This window comes from Leptonychotes weddellii, chromosome 6 (genome assembly GCF_054177405.1).
Source record: "Leptonychotes weddellii isolate Sample4059 chromosome 6, ASM5417740v2, whole genome shotgun sequence".
Taxonomy (NCBI): domain Eukaryota; kingdom Metazoa; phylum Chordata; class Mammalia; order Carnivora; family Phocidae; genus Leptonychotes; species Leptonychotes weddellii.
Genome location: NC_138374.1, coordinates 47829975 through 47849127, shown reverse-complemented (window position 1 = coordinate 47849127; position 19153 = coordinate 47829975). Strand labels below are relative to the sequence as shown.

General features: G+C 34.1%; 1 protein-coding gene across 7 annotated transcripts in view; it reads right to left on the bottom strand.

The window, feature by feature from the left end:
- Positions 1-19153, bottom strand: part of PPP3CB (protein phosphatase 3 catalytic subunit beta) — a 53448-nt gene that overhangs the window by 22723 nt on the left and 11572 nt on the right. For all 7 annotated transcript variants that reach the window (XM_081822950.1, XM_081822951.1, XM_081822946.1 and 4 more), the window contains exons 2-9: positions 16692-16892; positions 15897-16021; positions 12435-12546; positions 9866-10011; positions 9458-9597; positions 9276-9353; positions 9075-9169; positions 5962-6087 (exon numbers count right to left, since the gene is read on the bottom strand). In XM_081822950.1, coding sequence (XP_081679076.1) covers positions 5962-6087; positions 9075-9169; positions 9276-9353; positions 9458-9597; positions 9866-10011; positions 12435-12546; positions 15897-16021; positions 16692-16892 — 1023 coding nt within the window. The remainder of the gene's footprint in view (positions 1-5961; positions 6088-9074; positions 9170-9275; positions 9354-9457; positions 9598-9865; positions 10012-12434; positions 12547-15896; positions 16022-16691; positions 16893-19153) is intronic.

Genomic DNA, 19153 nt, shown 5'->3' with positions numbered 1-19153 from the left:
GAGAAAGGAACCCTCTTACACTGTTGGTGGGAATGCAAACTGGTGCAGCCACTGTGGACTCCTCAAAAAGTTAAAAATAGAACTAACCTACAATCTAGTAATCGCACTACTGAGTATTTATTTACCCCCAAAATGCAAAAACACTAATACAAAGGGATACATGCACCCCTACGTTTATAGCAACATTATTTACAAACAGCCAAATTATGGAAGCAGCCCAAGTGTCCCTCAACAGATGAGTGGAAAATAAGTCAAATACACACACAAACACACATACGCACACACATATATGTACAATGGAATATTCTTCAGTCATTAAAAAAGAATGACATCTTGCCATTTGCAACAACATGGATGAATCCAGAGACTATAATGCTAAGGGAAATAAGCCAGAGAAAGAAAAATAATATATGATCTCACCCATATGTGGAGTTTAAGAAACAAAACAAATGAACAAAGGAAAAAAAAAGAGAGAGAAAAACCAAAACACAGGCTTTTTTTTTTTTTTAAGATTTTATTATTTGACAGAGAGAGAGAGAGAGAGAGGGAGAAGCAGGCTCCCCACTGAGCAGGGAGCCCGACGCCGGGATCGATCCCAGGACCCTGGGATCACGACCTGAGCCGAAGGCAGATGCTCAACCGACTGAGCCACCAAGGCACCCCAAAACATAGACTCTTAACTATAGAAAACAAACTAATGGTTACCAGACAGAAGGTGGCTGGAGGGATGGGTAAAATAGGTGAAGGGGATTAAGAGTACACGTATCCTGAAAAGTACTGAATACTACATGAAATTGCTGAATCACTACATTGTACATCTTAAACTAATGTAACACTGTATATTAACTACAACTGAATTGAAATAAGCTTTTCTTTACCCTCCGTACCCAAAATAAAATTTTTTTTAAAAGTGGTATATCCATACAATAGAATATTATTTGGTCGCAAAAAGGAATGAAGTACTAGTTCATGCTACAACACGGATAAACCTTGAAAACATTATAGAAGGATGCTAGTCACAAAAGATCACAAATTATATGATTCCAATTATATGAAACATCCAGATTAGGCAAATCGATGGAGGTAGAAAATAGATTAATGGTTGCCTACGGCCAGCAAGGAGAGACAGGAGGAAACAGGGAGTGACTGCTAATGGACAGAGGGTTTCTTGGGGAGGCTAATGAAAATGTTTCAAAAATGACTGTAATGATCATTGCACAATTCCACAAACATACTAAAAACCACTGAATTGTAGGATTTAAAGAGGTTAATTATATGGGATGTAAATTATATCTCAGTAAAACTGTTATGAAAAAATAAAGACAAAATATGAAGGCATGAAACTTAATTGAGCATAACATATTCAAGGGATCAGTTATGCTGTGTTATGGTTAGAACACAGAGACTAGGGGCGCCTGGGTGGCTCAGTCATTAAGCGTCTGCCTTCGGCTCAGGTCATGATCCCAGGGTCCTGGGATCCAGCCCTGCATCAGGCTCCCTGCTCAGTGGGGAGCCTGCTTCTCCCTCTCCCACTCCCCCTGCTTGTGTTCCCTCTCTCACTGTGTCTCTCTCTGTCAAATAAATAAATAAAATCTTAAAAAAAAAAAAAGAACACAGAGACTAAGATAAGAAGGAAAGAAATGAGGCTGAAGAGAAAGTAGGGAAAGGTCCAAAGACATTGTGTGACAGTTAAGGTTTATCTTCAAAGCTACCAGAAGTCATTTATGAATAATAAACAGTAGCTTTTAAGCATATAGTACTTTTCATCCTCTGAAGGAAAGGCAAGAGAGTAATAGCACAGCAGCAGCCAAGGAAAGATAACAAATGGGCGAAATGTTATTTATCTTTAAAATAAAGATCAGATGGATTTGAACAATTTATAAAAGAACTTAGTAGAGTTTGAAGATACAGAAGATCTAACAGATGAAGCAAGTTTTCTGAAAAAGTAGAAGCACAGTGGAATCCAGAGTCAAGTTAGAAGCCTTGGATGGAAGGGTCACCTCCTCAACAAGACAAGAATTCAAGATGAGTGCAGTTTATAAAGCAGGGGAACGGTAAACAGAGAAAGCTCCCACTAGCGGTATATGTTTCCTCTGAGAGGGAGGGAAGTGGCTACAAAAAGAATGTTTAAGAGAAAAAATTAAATTGAGAATATATCCTAAGAGAAAAGGAAGAAGACTAGTGACACAAAGAATTTTTGGGTACTATTGAGAGCCCAGCCAATCAAAGGCTGTATAAGTATCTCTAGCAGTTCTCTACACCCTGGCTATGAGAATGGAGAAAATGGATGGTTGCATTTACTGGGGCTAAAATTTATAAAATAAATGAAGTAGAAAAAAAAAGAGAGAAAGGAGTTTGAAGGTGTGTTAAGAAGAGAGGCAAGGAGGGATCTGACTAATAAGAAAATGACATGGTCAAAGGCCAAGCAATCCCAATGAAGATCAAGAGCAGCTACAACTGGAGTGAGGGGTTGCTAAAATAACAGGTTTTCATGAGAGAGTGTTAATGGCAATATCGTCACCAGACTCAAAATATCCACATCATCTTCAACCATTCCCTCCCCTGCAACATGCAATCTTGTTTAAGTCTTATTGTTTTTACCTCTTTAGTTCTCCCCTGCTCTCTATTTCTAATGCTACCAGGCCTTCATTATATTTCCACTTGACTCCTGATGGAGCTTCATAACAGGTCTCCCAATTTCTAGTCTTTCTTCTAGTCCATTTCATCAATTTTTCTAAATGACTATCATGGTCATATTCTGTTTCAGTGGATTCCCACCATTTATCAAAGTTCCAAATTCTTTGCATGGTGATCAAGATCCTCATGATCTAGCCCTAACTTAACTTTTCATTCTTTTTCTACTACTGTCCTTCATACATCTTAACTGTAAATCAATCTGAACCCCTCAACATTTGTTAATGGTCTTACACTCTCTTGCTTTCTGACCCAGGCTTAGTAAGTTCTCTTACCTAGAATTCTCTTGCCCGTATCTACCACCACAATTCCAATTCCACCATTCTTCAAGCTTTGGTTCAAATGCTACTTTGATCCCTCTGACAAATATAATCTACCCCTATTCTCAATTCCTATAAAACTATGTTTCTCTAGGAGTACTTACCTAATATTACATTTTGTTATCATTATTTATGTATCTTAAGTCCTCTATTAATCTGCAAAGACCTATATCTTACTAGTGTTTTTGTATCCTTAGTAACTTGAATAAAACAGACTTTCCAAAAAAAAAATCTACTAAATGAATAAATCTTACACGTATGACCTTCTATGGAAGATCACACTATATCGGACCCTCTAGAACAGAGTTCTTAAATTGGGGCCAGTAAACCTGAGGGGGGTTACCAAATCACTTCAGATCTACAAGCATTGTGAAAATGTTACGCTTATGTACAAATGTACATATATTTGTACATGAAATTTTCTGGGGCAAAAGTCCATAGCTTTCATCAGATTCTCAAAAGGGTATGTGTTACGAATTAATAAAAGTTTTTGTGTAGTTACTTTAATAATAAGAGTCCTTACCTTTTAGAGATTCATTCTAAAATATTTACAGCTACAAAAGAAATAGCTGAAATATGACCCAAAATAATTAAAAGTTTTGGGTGGGGAGTAGTGGATGGAGATATAAATGACACAACATTGGCCATAATTTGGTAACTGTTGAAGCTGAGTAAATGGTACATAGCAATTCATCATATTATTCACTCTGCCTTCGTATATGTTGGAAATTTTCCAACACAGGATTTTTTTTTTTAAGAAATAAAAAGGCCCAGGGGCGCCTAGGTGGCTCAGTCAGTTAAGTTAAGCATCCAACTCTTGATTTCAGCTCAGGTCATGATCTCAGGGTTATGAGATCCAGCCCCACAACAGGCTCCACACTGAGCAGTCTGCTTGAGGATTCTCTCCCTCTGCCCCTCCCCGAACTCGTGCACGTGCACCCTCGAGCGCACTCTTTCTCTCAAATAAATAAATAAATCTTTAAAAATAGCAAAGCCCCTAAAAGGTTAAAAACCACAGATTTCATCTAACTTTAGGATTAAATCAGCCTCTAAGGAAGCCTCTGGCTTAAGTTAGTTGCTTCTCAGAGACTAGATCTGAGTCAAACTGGCTTTTTCAAAGTGGAACAGATGAGATGATGACATTTGCTGCTATTCACAACAAAAGAAAATTTTCATTAGAATCAAGTAGTTAGGCTATATAAACAGCTAACAGGTATTAAAATGGAAAAAATATGCAAAGAGTTTGAAAAAATCTTACTGTGCTCAACACTGGTTAGGATTCTTTCTATTTGCGTATAATGTTCAAATCTGAGCTTCACATTTTTAGAAAGACATGAATAATTTGGAGAAGATCCACAGGAAAAAACAAAACTGGTCAAAAGGTTTGAATACTTCCTCATCTTATGATTTAGAGTGGCAAAAAAAGAACAAAAGATTACTTAGTAGCAGACTTCAAATGTAGGAACAGATAGAAACCTACTGATTCTCCATCTTCACTTATGAGAGATCCACAGAAACTAGATTAAATTTTATCATCTCTCATAAAGAGCCAGACTACATGATTATTAAGTTCACTATTAGTTCTAAAATTCTATGATGTCCTGGTTTTTGATAGGGGCATTAGTTGAGAAAAGCTATTATCTCTATTTCTTTCCTTGTTTAAACACTCATAGCACAAATATTTAGACCAGTAATACTGAAATATTTCCTTATTGAGAATCAAATTAGAATCTAAAAAATGTCCATTTTCCTCCTTATCGTCCCCCTTTCTTTCCACCCCCACCCCACTTATATTATATTAAAATAGTTGAGTTGCAGTCTAGCCTGAAGGCAGGAGAATGAGCAAGATGAATTCTTAAATTCCCTTTAGCCCAATGATGTTATGATTGAACTATTTCTCATATACCAAAGATAGAAGGTTATAAGTGTAAGGCATCCCTTGCACCTAAGCCCTTTACTGGCCCCCTTCTCAAATGCTAGTGGGTAATTCTATCTCCATATTAGCTTAATGTTGACCTACTGAGTAACTGATGAAGACCAAAGGCAATCTTCAAAAAATCTGTTTAACATACACAGTTTAAGTATTAACTCTGTATTTTAGAACCCAAAATTGCATTGGCAGAAATAACATATCCCCAACAGAAAGGAACATTTTGTAACACGGAAGAGGTGAGAAAAAATAGAGAGAAATATAGAACAAAATGTTTTACAATCATGTCTGTATTCTCATATTCTTATTTTCCACATATGGAAACTGAGGCATTGCCTTGTGGAAAAATTAACACTAAAATGGAAAAGAAGAATGTGATGAAGTAAGGAAATCCTAAGAACCCTATACAACTAGGAAAAAAACCGAGATTTCTTAAATAGCATTTATGTTCTCTTAAAAAGCCTATTAAGTATATACTAATATGTTATTATTGGAAATTATCAGAAAGCATTACCACTAAATTTGTATACATGTTTTTAATATAGGAGAAGAAATATTGGGTTTGAACCTGAACTTCTCTTTATCATTTCTCTCAGAGTATAGAACCGCTATGACTAACATTGCCCAAAACTAGGGCTATTAAATTCTCTCATAAATTACTTTGACATCCCCCAAAAGTGGCGTTAAAATGTGCAAAAGTGTCCATTCCAAAGCAAAGCTATGCCTCCATTCCTTCATAAAAGATTTAAGCTAAAGAAAAACAGAAAGAAAACCCAACAGCTGAAGACAACATCAGGCTATTTATAAGTCTTCTCCCAGTCCCCCAGACACCCTCACATGGGGGCTATAAACAGCTAACCGAAATATCTTTGAGGCTCTCGTATCCACACCCACTGACACAAGTAGAGCTGAACCCATAGTGAAACTAAACTTCAGTTTCCTTTAACAAGTATGTGCCTCCGATAATAAACTGGAGTAAATGTGACAGTAATAAAACATTAAAAAAAAAAATCATACCTTTTTCTCCAACAAATGGTAAAGACCATGTGAAGACATCCATAAAATTGGGCAACCAGTAAGGATGTGGAGAACAGTTAAATTGTCGAATATTCATCACATTATTTTCATACTTTAATACAGCAGCTGTAAGATAAGTTTGAATGTGAATGTAACAATTTGTCTTTAGCTCCAAAACTTTAAAACACATAAAAGCAAAAAAACACTGTTTGAAAGGAGTGGGGAATCAAGGTGTGAGCTGAATGAGGACTAGTAGAGGGAGATAGGAACAAATTTTTAGTAGTAACACATTTTTGTTTTTAACACACTTTTATGTAGAGCATCGTCAGATCTATACTTATTATTAATGAAATTTCCAGATTTCTAGAATGTTTTACTTTATAATTCAATGACGAACATGCACTTTTACTATATCCAAAATTATGAAAACTCAATTATTAGAGGAAACACAGAATGGCAATGAGCAATTTTCTAGGTTTAAAAGTTCATACAAGTTGAAGGAATTTAAGAGGATCTTTTTCGTTATAGGCAACCTGAAAAGGATAGCTGATGGTAATGAAGCAAAAAACAAAACAAACCCAGAGAAAAAGCAGTTCTTTATGACTGTCTGAATGTATTTATTTCATTTAATATGGGAAATCAAATGAAACTACAACAAAGAAATATTTTATTTCATTTAGAAAAAATTCCATTAAAATACCAAAAAGAAAATATTATAACCAAATAACCCAAAGGTAACAGACTCATCTCAATTTCAGGTTATCTTTCTAATGTTTCAAAACATTAAAAGGAATAATATCTTAAATTAACTACACAGATTTCAGCCACTGGTTATATTATTTTATAGAATAGTGGGTTAGATGGACTAGATTCCAGTCTAAGCTCCAGCACATACTAGCTCTGCAATGCTTTGTAAATTATTTAACTAATCTGTTTCTCATTTATAAAACAGAACTAATATGTCCACCCTAACTACCTCAGAAGTTTGTTTTACGATCAGAGAATATATTTCACATGAAGGTATATAAAAGTATAAAATGCTCTGTAGATATTATAATAATTATGTAGTTATTTTTTTTCCATTTTAATGAAGCACGAAAATGCAGATACTAAATTCTAAGACTTGGGATTCTGGCTTATACAAAGTCACAAGTAATATGCTTGTTTCCCTTATGGAATAAAAGTATTTTAAATTTGGCCTCAGAAATTAAGGAATGGGGGCGCCTGGGTGGCTCAGTTGGTTGAGCGACTGCCTTCGGCTCAGGTCATGATCCTGGAGTCCCAGGATCGAGTCCCGCATCGGGCTCCCTGCTCGGCAGGGAGTCTGCTTCTCCCTCTGACCCTCCTCCCTCTCATGCTCTCTGTCTCTCATTCTCTCTCTCTCAAATAAAAAAATAAATAAAATCTTTAAAAAAAAAAAAAAGAAATTAAGGAATGATACCAAGTTTTCAGCTTTAAAACAAAAGAGAGAATCTAGAAAATTGCCTTAGAGATGAAATGAAACATTACAAACATATCCATACCATGTAAGCACTCAAATCATTAACACTATGTACAGACTAATCACTACTGAGAGACATTTGATTTTGACAAGACAGATTCAATGGTTTGAGTTTCTTTTCTGAATACTCAGAAAAGTGATCCCTTAAAACCCCTAAATCAAACTAACAGAGGACAACCAATAAGACAATCGACTGAGCACTGAACACTAGGTCCTGTAATACTGACAAGGGGAGGTCACAGGTGAGGTATTAGAGCACTGGTAGAAAGTTAAATGTAGCACTCTATTCTGTTCTTAAGAATAGAGTCAAAACTTAGATATATTCTCCTAAAAAATGAAGCCACACATCATTAGGTAACTTCTCTACAAGTTCTGAAATTTATAAACCAAACTATAATTTAAAAGAATATTTTAGCATTGGCATAATCCTTAAAGGCTGCACTGATACTAGCTTCTGAAGATGAGCAACTCAGTCAAGGTATGGTTTTTTTGGTAATTAATATAGTATTAAGTTTTTGTAACATATTCTGTATCAAAGTTATTTAGCATGCTACCATTTGATCTCAGGCAAACGTTTTAGTTTTTTAACCATCATCTCAAATAATAAAAAAAAAACAACTCTTCTGTTCCTCTTTTGAACTCCATGACCCATATTTAGCAATGACCTCATTCTCTCTCTAATACTTTTAAAAGTCTTTAACCTTCTGTTCTTTCCTCCTGGCACATCTGCTCCAGTGACCCTGGAAACTGTGGCATAGTCAACTGAATTCCAGACATATCAAGACAGAATAGGAGATGGCTTCTTAATTTCCTCTTCTGAAAATGTGTGCTACGTAAACATACCCAAGCTCATCTTCAATTCCTTGGCACACACTTAACTAGATTAAGATCCTTCGGCATTATCTGTCAATAAGCTATGTTCAAAGTTAAATGAAACCAAATTATTATAAACAGATCAAATCTGGACAGAAGGAAAGGGAATGGAAGCTGGTGCAACAGCAAGTAAAGAAAAAAGACGTAAGAAAAAAGGAAGAAAGAATAGTAAAAAGAAAAGAAAGGGAGGAATATATCCCTGAAAGGAGGTAAGAGTGAATTGATCAAAGAAGGTTCAACTATTAATCTTCAGGGGGCAATGATAAGACTGTAGAGGTAAAAGTACAGAAGAAGAAAGGGAATGAGAACCTAGATCAGTGAACAAAAAACAAGAAACATGATAAACGAAATTAACTATACAGTGCCAATACACGAAATGATCAAAGCAGTAGCAGCAGCTTTATGCAAACAAGAAAACATTCTCTTGATTATAAGGGGAAAGATTTAAGAAAGGGGAGTTTGAGAAAATCATGTTTGGCTTCTTGACTTAATTCAGAACATTTTTTAGTAAGGTAGCTTCTATGAGTGCCAAGTTGTAGAATGGTTACATATGATTTAAGTTTCACATTTTGGATTTTTATTTCTTGTTCTCTCCCCTCCCTTATATCTTACGCTTTTTTATAATGAGATTTGGATAATTACAGTTTCAAACAATGCCTCTTTTCTATTATTTTCAAAAAAAATAAGTCAATTAAAATGCTAAGTTGTTTAACAATTTTTTTTATCAACAACATCTTACCTTTATTATTGTAGACATCTAAGTAATTAGGTGCCGAAAAAATTGTTATTAATGAAGGGAACCCTGTAGTTTGACTTTTTCTGTACATTCTATAGCTGTAAAACAAATAGCTTAATATGCATCGTAAAGCATCAATCATGAGTTACTAAGTTTGATTTGTACATAAGGTGTTAATTTGGGTCAGGGAAACAGAATTCTTACCCTGCATCTTGAGCTTCATGAGCTCTAATAATCGATAACAAATTATTGTTTTGCAAAAATTCACACACTGCTGGATAGCTGTGGGGGGAAAAAAGTAAATTAAGTAAAATAATGGTTTTCTATATGAAACATATGCTATTTTAACAACTAAAATGTGTTTAATCTTGGATATTTTTCCTTACTTATAAAAATAAGAACATCCTCGAACAGTATTGTGACTAAAATGTTCCTGTGATTTTTCATTTCCAAAATCTTCAGAAGGATCGGACCATAGCAAGTCACACATTGGTCCAAATGCAGGTGGCTCTTTGAATCTATCTAACTGTGAAAGAAAGAAAAGAAAGAAACAAAGAACAGAAATAACTTGTCAAAAAGTGAGAATAGAATGGACACAGGAAAGTGGTACCAACTTTGAATACTGTCCATACTACATTGTTCTGAATGGTTAGAAGATATTTCCTTAAAATATCAGTATATTAATTTTTACCATTACCTAATCTTGGCAGTAAAGAGAAGTTTGAAGCTTCTACTCTCTACCCAACAAAGTACTATAAATAGGAATCAACCTTGGAACTACAATATATACTCACTCTCCTAATATCATCCAGTGTGTGTATTTCTGGTGAAAGTCCACCATGAACACAAAGAAACTGTTGATTTAAAAGTGCAGCAAGAGGCAGACTATCAAAAGCTTCCATACAAGCTTCATAGACTCTTTCTGAATATTTAATTTTACCTAGAAAAAGAAAAAATAATTGATAATCACATTACTAGTTTATCATTTTGAAAATAGAAAGATACATAAATTGACTATTAAAACCAAGGCAAGAAAACTATAGACACAGAAAACAGCCAAGTGGTAGCCAGGGGTTGACAGGGTATAGGGGTGATTATAAAAAGGCAGCAAGAAGGAATTTATGGGATGATGAAACTTTTCTGTATCATGACTGTGGTGGTTGGCAGTTCTATGCATTTGTCAAAATTCAGAACTAAACAAAGAGTGAATTTTACTGTATATAATTTTTTTTTAAAAAGGCAAGCATCGGGCGCCTGGGTGGCTCAGTTGGTTAAGCAACTGCCTTCGGCTCAGGTCATGATCCTGGAGTCCCAGGATCGAGTCCCGCATCGGGCTCCCTGCTCGGCAGGGAGTCTGCTTCTCCCTCTGACCCTCCTCCCTCTCATGCTCTCTGTCTCTCATTCTCTCTGTCTCAAATAAATAAATAAAATCTTTAAAAAAAAAAAAAAAAGGCAAGCATCTTGCCCTGTTAGAATCAATAAACTAGGCAGTCTTATTGGTCTTATGAAGACAAAATATTTGCTGTCTCTAAATTTACTTTGGGTATGCAGCAGATCATAAAATATTACTTAAAGTAAGTAAGTCAAATCTCTAAAAACAGCTCAACCCTTTACCTTTATAGGCCAAGTAAAGCTAAATTAGAGCTATACTTAAAGCTGTTTTAATACTTTATTTTATTCTAAGAGTCAGTGACTACTTTGTTGTTACAGACAAGACTACTACATCATCACAACAAAACTCAAAGTCCACCCAATTAAAAAAAAAAGAAAAGAAGATATCTTATTCATATACTGGAAGAACAGAGGGGTTCCTCTGGTCTACAATGAATGCTTAAAATGGACAGTGAAGCATGAAGCCAAACTAACACAAGAGAGACAAAACTCCACCAAATCCAACTGTCATTTACTTTTTTTTTTTATTCTTATGTTAATCCCCATACATTACATCATTAGTTCTAGATGAAGTGTTCCATGATTCATTGTTTGTGCATAACACCCAGTGCTCCATGCAGTGTCATTTACTTTTAAGGAGATTATCATACACATCCCTTTGCTCCTTTGTATCTTTAAAATTCCTGGCTATTTTACATTTTTGCTGCAATTTTGGTGAGTAGTTTGTTTTATTAATTATCTAAAGAAAAAAAAGTGCTTAGTTCCTTTTCCCCTTTTTAATATTTTAACATTCAAATATGAGAAAATCTGGGGCACCTGGTGGCTCAGTTCATTAAGTGTCTGCCTTTGGCTCAGGTCACCCTGGGATCCAGTCCCACATCGGGGTCCCTGCTCGGCATGAATGTTGCGTCTCCCTCTCCTTCTGCCCCTCCCCCCTGCTCCTGTTCTCTCTCTTGCACTCTCTCTCAAATAAATAAATAAAATCTTAAAAAAACCCACAAATATGAGAAAATCTATATCCAGCAACCAGAGGTTCTAAACTGGTAGTCTGCTAACAGACCTGTTTTCCAGCACTGTGGTTTAATAAAAAATTTAAATTGATTGCCTTTAGGTCAAGTATGCACTTTCCAGGCCACATCTTTTATTCATTTATTACTTTATTTTTTACTATTTTATTACTTTATTTTTTATTATGTTACTATTCATAACCTATTCATTTAGGTTACCCACCTGATCCTTGAAGTTATAGGCCTTTGTGCCCTCTGCCATTACTCACCACTATATTTTTCTCCTTTTACTGGAAGTCTCTAGTAATACGATCTTTACTGGATCATGTTTGGGTCTCCATAATTCTGAAATTATTTCTATTTTTAGAACTTAACTCTAAGACTTAATATAGTTATGAATATTAACTTAATAAGCAGATAGTTAAGAGGTGTGAAAAAAGGTCAAATACTGCTCTATATAATATTGTGGCTTCTGGTTATTAGATTGCCATTGCCACAATAATTTAAGAGAGAAATGGGGTAAACATTGTATGTTAAGAATTTCATTTCATTAATATAATGTTTGAAACAATCTGCAATGATGACAGGATGAATAATTTAAGAATCTTCATGGGAGAGCTTCAATATTGGGGGACAAAAATCTCCAATGCAACAACAATTTTTTTCCTTTTGGTTTTTATTCTTCCTGTTAGAAAAAAAAAATCACTTAAACATTAAAGCTATATGAAAAATTCAAAACCATTTCTAAATATATCTATAGAATCAAGCTTAATAGGAAACACTGAAATGAAAACGTCTCAATAAAACACCATTAAACACTAGAGAACTCTTGACAATAATCCTCAAAGCTTTATATGTTTGGACACAAAATCTGTTCTTATATGTTACACTGTAAAGTCTTACTATCCATATCACTGCACAAGAATACTGAGGAAATGAAAATATTTCTCATGAAAGTACTCACATTCCTGCTTAAAGGTAAAATATTCAGTAAGGTGTCTGCATTCATGATTGCCTCTCAGAAGAAATAATGTGCTTGGGTACAGAATCTTCAGGACCCATAAATATAAGACACACTGCAAAAGAAAACATTTTGAATGAATTTATCTTTTATTTTTATTTCACTAAGTTGTTTCATATTTGCTCCTTTTCTCTAACCCTATTGTCCTTACAATCTCTATTACTCTTTACTACCTTTTTCTCTTTGTCCTTTACTAAAATATAAGCTCCATGAAATCAGGGACTTTGTCATCTTAGTCACTTCTCATCCTCCACTCCTAGAAAAGTACCTAGCAAACAGTAGAAAAGTAATAAATATTTGTTGAATGAATGAGTCAAACAATTTATTTAATTACTTTATATTTACAGATTGTTTGCTATAAAAACAATTAGCAGATTGGTACCCTTCTTAGGTATATCAATAAATAAAATAATGTCAAAAATAATAGCATGGACCATTTATTGAGTACTTACAATGTATCAAGTGCCATGTTTTTAATACTCCTTGTTTATTCCTCAAACAACCCTATGAAGTATGTAATATTATCTCTATTTTACAAACAAGGGAACTGAAGCAAAGAGTTCAAGTAACTTGTTTGAAATCACAGAATTTTTAAGTAATGGAGACAGGATTCTGATCCTCTGATCTTAAGCATTATGCCACGCTGCCTTATGAAGGCAATAGGATGTTTTACGTTTATTTTGTTGGTTATGCTCGTTGCCGTACATGAGGTAGGTGCTTATTACCTAAACTGATTCAAAGAAAGTATAATTTTTTAAATCAGAAGAATATTAAAGCAAACAGTGTAGCAGATGCTTTTCTCTAAATAGATTTATATTATTTTTTTAAGATTTATTTTTAAGCAATCTCTATACCCAACATGGGGCTCAAACTCACAACCCCAAGATCAAGAATCACATGCTCTACCAACTGAGCCAGCCAGGTACCCCTCTAAATAGATTTAACATAAGAAACTCACATTTTACTTATTTGGTTAAAAAAAAAGGAAATCGGGGCACCTGGGTGGCTCAGTCAGTTAAGCGTCTGACTCTTTATTTCAGCTCAGGTCGAGATCTCAGGGTCATGGGATCGATGAGCCCCAAGTTGGACTCCACGCCCAGCATGGACTCTGCTCAGGATTCTCTGTCTCTGCCCCTCCCCCTACTCGTGCCTGTGCTCTCTCTCTCTCAATAAAGAAAGAAAATCTTAAAAAAAAAAAAAAAGGAAAGATACTTCATATGAAAATTAGCTTGGTTTGCAGAATTATATACAAAAAGAAAACAAACTTTATTTTTAACAAGTTAAGATATATTAAAATGTGTAACTATTCACACCTTCATTTTATTCATAAGGAAAAAAAGAAATTAAGTCAGGGAAATACTTATTAAACTCTGCCTCTCTTTTTTGCTTATTTTGACTCTTTATTATTTTCCTTTTGTAACAATAAAATCTATTAAAAGAGTCAGCCATGGGGTGCCTAGGTGGCTCAGTCATTAAGCGTCTGGCTCAGGTCATGATCCCAGGGTCCTAGGATCAAGCCCCGCATTAGGCTCCCTGCTGGGCAGGAAGCCTGTTTCTCCCTCTCCCACTCCCCCTGCTTGTGTTCCCTCTCTCGCTGTGTCTCTCTCTGTCAAATAAATAAATAAGATCTTTAAAAAAAAAGATATTAAAAGAGTCAGCCACAAAACACTCCAAGGACATACACACCAATATGCTTAGTTACCAATAAGCTTCCTAAAATTGTTCATTTTATTGTTTTTGTCAAAGCCCCCTATCTTTTTTGTTAAGAAGGTCCATTATTCTGGTTTCCTTGAAGCTTTGAGGAAAGTTTGAGGTGAGTAATGATGAAACTATGAATAAAGGAAGAACAACTCAGAGGTAACAAAATTCCTTAGGGAATTTTAAGTGCAGAGCCCTGAACTCCTTTCCTCACTATGAATCCTAGCATACCTGAGAAAGGAGGTTAAAAATACTGGAGAAGGGGATATAAATAACAGGAACCAGCTGGAAATTCACCAAGTAAAGATTCAATTATCTACTGGGAAAGGTGGTTAAGAGTACAGGCTAAGGAGGTGCCTGGATGGCTCAGTCGGTTAAGTGACTGACTCCTGATTTCAGCTCAGGTCATGATCTCAGGGTCATGAGATGAAACCCCCCATCAGGCTCCATGCTCAGTGTGGAGTCTGCTGGAGATCCTCTCTCTCCCTTTCCCTCTGCCCTCCCCCTTGTTTGCTCTCTCTCTAAAAATAAAAATAAATCTTAAAAAAAAAAAAAAAAGAGTACAGGCTTAGAATAAGACCGGCTGCACTGCTTACTAAAAATGTGTCTTTGGGGAAGCTATTTAACTTCTCCAAGCCTCAGTTTCCTCATCTATAAAATGGATAAAATAACAGTACTTACCTCATAATGTTGTGAAGATTTAATTAATCAATGTGTGTTAAGTGCTTAGAATATGCTTGGAACATAGTAAATACTCAACACATGTATCTATTAGTAGAGCTTTTATCCAGCAATTTTACCTCCAAGAATCTGCCCCACAGAAATAATTTAGCAAGTATGCAAAGATGTATAAATAACCTTACTCACTGAAGCATAATTGTAATGCCAAAAAATTAAGAACACCTTAAGTGTCTAACAATAATTAACTGTGGTTTGTTTATTCAATAGAATACAATGTGGCTATTAAAAATGCTATAAATTTATATATATACTGACCTGGAAGGACATCACAGTATAGGGATATATGAAAAAAAGCAAGTTATAGAACAACATTATAATACGGCCACATTTTCATTTAAAAAAAGAGAAATGCATATTATTAGAAAATGCAAATAGTTCTATATTTACCTTATTTTATTTATATTATTAGAGAAATACAAGGAGCAAAAAGAACCATGTGCTGTTAAGTAATGATCAACAGGTCATTTTAATGCCTCTTAAGTTTTTTTAAAAGAAATGAATACTTTCACAACACACAAAGACTTGGGTCTTAATAGCTACAGAAGGTGGATAGAAGCAGTAGGGTTTAAGCCATAAAAGCATTACAGTATGTTTTATGTAATCAGAGAAAATTCAATTAATCTTTTTTTCACATGGGGTAATGCCTTTAGGGGCAAGAGAGATAAATAGCACTAGCTCCTTAGGGCCACTAGATAACAGGACAATAAAGAACCCTCAGTTTACGTGTAATTTCCACTGGGAAAAATGGCAATTATAATTGCATAAACAGAGTAATACAAAGAAAATAAAATAGTTTGAAAGGCAGAAGAGAATAAGTAGTAGTTTTACCTAAAAACTTCAGAATAGCAGAGGTATTAAAAAGAACCCAATATAGGTACTTTAAGGAACTTATTTTACTAGGAATTAATGGAAATCATCTATGGTTAACACTTAAAAGCAAATCAAATGATAGTATATGATTATTACCTCTATACTAAAATAACCTCTGTCCACATAATCACCAAGAAAAAGGTATCGTGTATTAGCAGGTGATCCTCCTACTTCAAAAAGTTTCATCAGATCAAAAAATTGGCCATGGATGTCACCACACACTGAAACAAGAAGATTATTAGATATGAAAAAAAACCTCTGAAATAACAAATTTTACTTAAATTCTAATTTCTTTTACATAATAATGTAAATTCTATCAAGAAAGGTCTTGGGAGGACGTTAGAATCTATGAAGAGTCGTAATAGGGATGATGTGTACCCAAGTGTTCACATGTGCTCAAGATCTAAAACAAGATATAACAAAAATAATGAAATTTGTAGTCAGTGACAAAATTTTCACCTAAATTTATAAAGCTCCTCTTTAGGAAGCCAAGCATAGGTCTTAGGATTACAAAAATTATAATGGTGGCAGTAAAATCTCCATCCTAATGCAATACCTTCTACTGACTGCTATGTTGACACTGAGGTATTTGCCCCTAATAATTGAAAGCAAAGTAAATAAGAATTTGTTGAATCAAATTGAATTATGGCCAACACAACTGATGAAACCTTCACAAAAGTGTATTAGACCAACTTCTGCACTCAGGTTACTTAAGATCATGTTTATTCACTGAAAATAGGCAAACCCCCCAAAAATTACAAAAAATAAATTCAAGATAATGTCCCTGTAATATTATTTTAGTATACCATAGATTGAAGAATAAACAGCCTTAAATCCAAGCAACTAATGGTATAATTAAAAAAATAATATCCAAAACATAAACAAGTGTACCTGTAATTGGAGCCTCTACTTCTATCATGGTTTTCTCTCTCCGAAGGATGGCAGCACCCTCATTGATAATTCTAAGTGCAATTTCTTCATCTACCCGACCTTCTTTTACTAAGTGGTTCTTCAGAACATCAACCCTGGGTATCCCATCCATATCAAATACTTCTTCAGATGTCAAGCGATGTGTTGGGGGAAAAGGTACAGCTGCAATTTTTTTAATAAAAAATAAATCACTATTAATACTGTAACATAAAAACTAATCAATGGATCTAGGTAAATAAGAGTAAAACCTGAAAAGCTGGAGTTTTTATTTCTTCTTTATTTATTGGATAGAGGTGTTAATATTTTTAAAGGGTTTTCTAAAAAGAGTAATCAAATTATACTTTTATTAATCTATATATAATAACATGTTCTTTGTTGAAAATTATTAGAGAAATGAACTACCTCAAAAATTAAAAGCTCTTTCAGGATAACTAAAGTTTTCTTTAAGCCATAACATTTTTTGGCAGAACTTGCAAATCATATTATACACTCTTTACCTTAATGAAGTACAATAAATGTAAACTTATTACCACATAAGCCTGAATAGAAAGAAATCCCAAAGATAAGGTGAACTACCATGTTTCTAAGAAAGTTAAATGCAATGTTTTCTGGCCAACTTGAAAAAAAACTTTTAGAGATATAGATAAAACAGTCAAATACTTAAACAATTTAAATTAATTTAAATGCACATATACATTTAAAAAGCATTAATATATCATGATAATTTTGAAATACTGCTTTTTCTCCTACCTCCATGTTTCACAAAACACTTTCATTCAAAATCTTTATGCACATCTTTGACATCAGTGTATTCCTTATCACTGGAGCCATTTCTGAGTCATCTAACACTCTTTTCAAAGGCAGATCATCTTCACTTCCATTTAAGTTGTTTGATACAGCACTTTTTGAATATACATAAAATGCTATCATTGCAAATTTATCCTAAGCCACAGTTCCAATATGTATTAATTACCAACTGTACTCTTTAAAACTGATATTTGTTAAATGGAATAGAAAACTGTAAGGCCTATTTTCAATAGTATCTAGCACAATTTTGAGGTCATATACATAGAAAAAATTACTATATATCTGTTAAAATTAGATTCCTTTTTCTCTGACTACAACATTCAAAATCAGTTTGAAGTAGTTTTAGGCTCTTTACCAAACAGTACTTTGTTTTTCAAAATAAAGAAAACAATAGAGAAATTTATAATAAGAGTTTATATATAGACTCAAATTAAGGCAGCTCTTTTATGAAATAAAAATTGTTTTAGAAAAAACTCACTTTATATTCAGGTACACAGTATATAGTATTTTTTGATGTTTCAGAATCATCATTGTAATGATCAATTATTATATAGAAGCCTGGAAATGTATAGGACCAACTGATTCTTCACATTTCAACTTAAACAAAAAAACTAAAAACAGGAGCCTGGGTTAGAATTAGATCAATGACCTGAGAAAGAATAATAAATAACCATGTTCTATTTTACCAGGAAAACAAATTAGGAAGAACTCAATACTTTAGAAGTGAGATGAGAACTAAGGCAGAAGGATGTCAACCAATTCTAAAAGGCTTTGAAATCACCAATCCCTCTTGCTTTGACACTTAGTAAAATAAAATTTGAACTTCCTTATCTTCTCTTCATTAGAACATATTAATTCCCACTACTTTTCACTTTCAGAACAAAGCATTAAAATACATTTTGTCCCCCCAAATATATTGTCTAGATTCTAATAAAAAAAAAAAAACCTCTGTTAAAGTATGTTTTTCTCTAGTTAAAGATTAAACAAATCAAATTTGCCCCATCAGTAAACCAACTGTTTAAAAACTACAGATTTTAATAACTGATTACTAAATAAATCACAAGTTACTTTGGGACATTATAAAAATGAAAAGTTTAAATATCTCTTAAGTACAAACTTTTGAGATTAAGATGAAATCATATCTTTCTCATCAGGCCAAGAGAATTTTTTTTATCACTCTACTCAGGAAAACAGATACTGTTTAAGAGGCTGCATTCAAGATTATGTACACTTTTTAATAATCAAGAACATAATTCCACTACTGGCTGAATTCTATTCACAATACACAACTTCCTAAAAACCCAACTGGAAGACCATTCCCCATCACCTCAACTCAATCAGTCATCCGTGTTACTGCATTGTTTTCATGCATATTGTGAATGTTCCACTGCAATTCACACTGAGGTACTGCCCCCTCTTTAACCAACTGCCAGAATGTCTTTATTCATCTGAAAAAAAGTATACATTGCCTTCATGCTCATGGGTAAGTCATCTACAGACCTATGCTTTTCCACTTCTTTTTCAACTCAAGACTTGCTTTTTTTTTTTAAGATTTTATTTATTTATTTGACAGAGAGAGACACAGCGAGAGAGGGAACACAAGCAGGGGGAGTGGG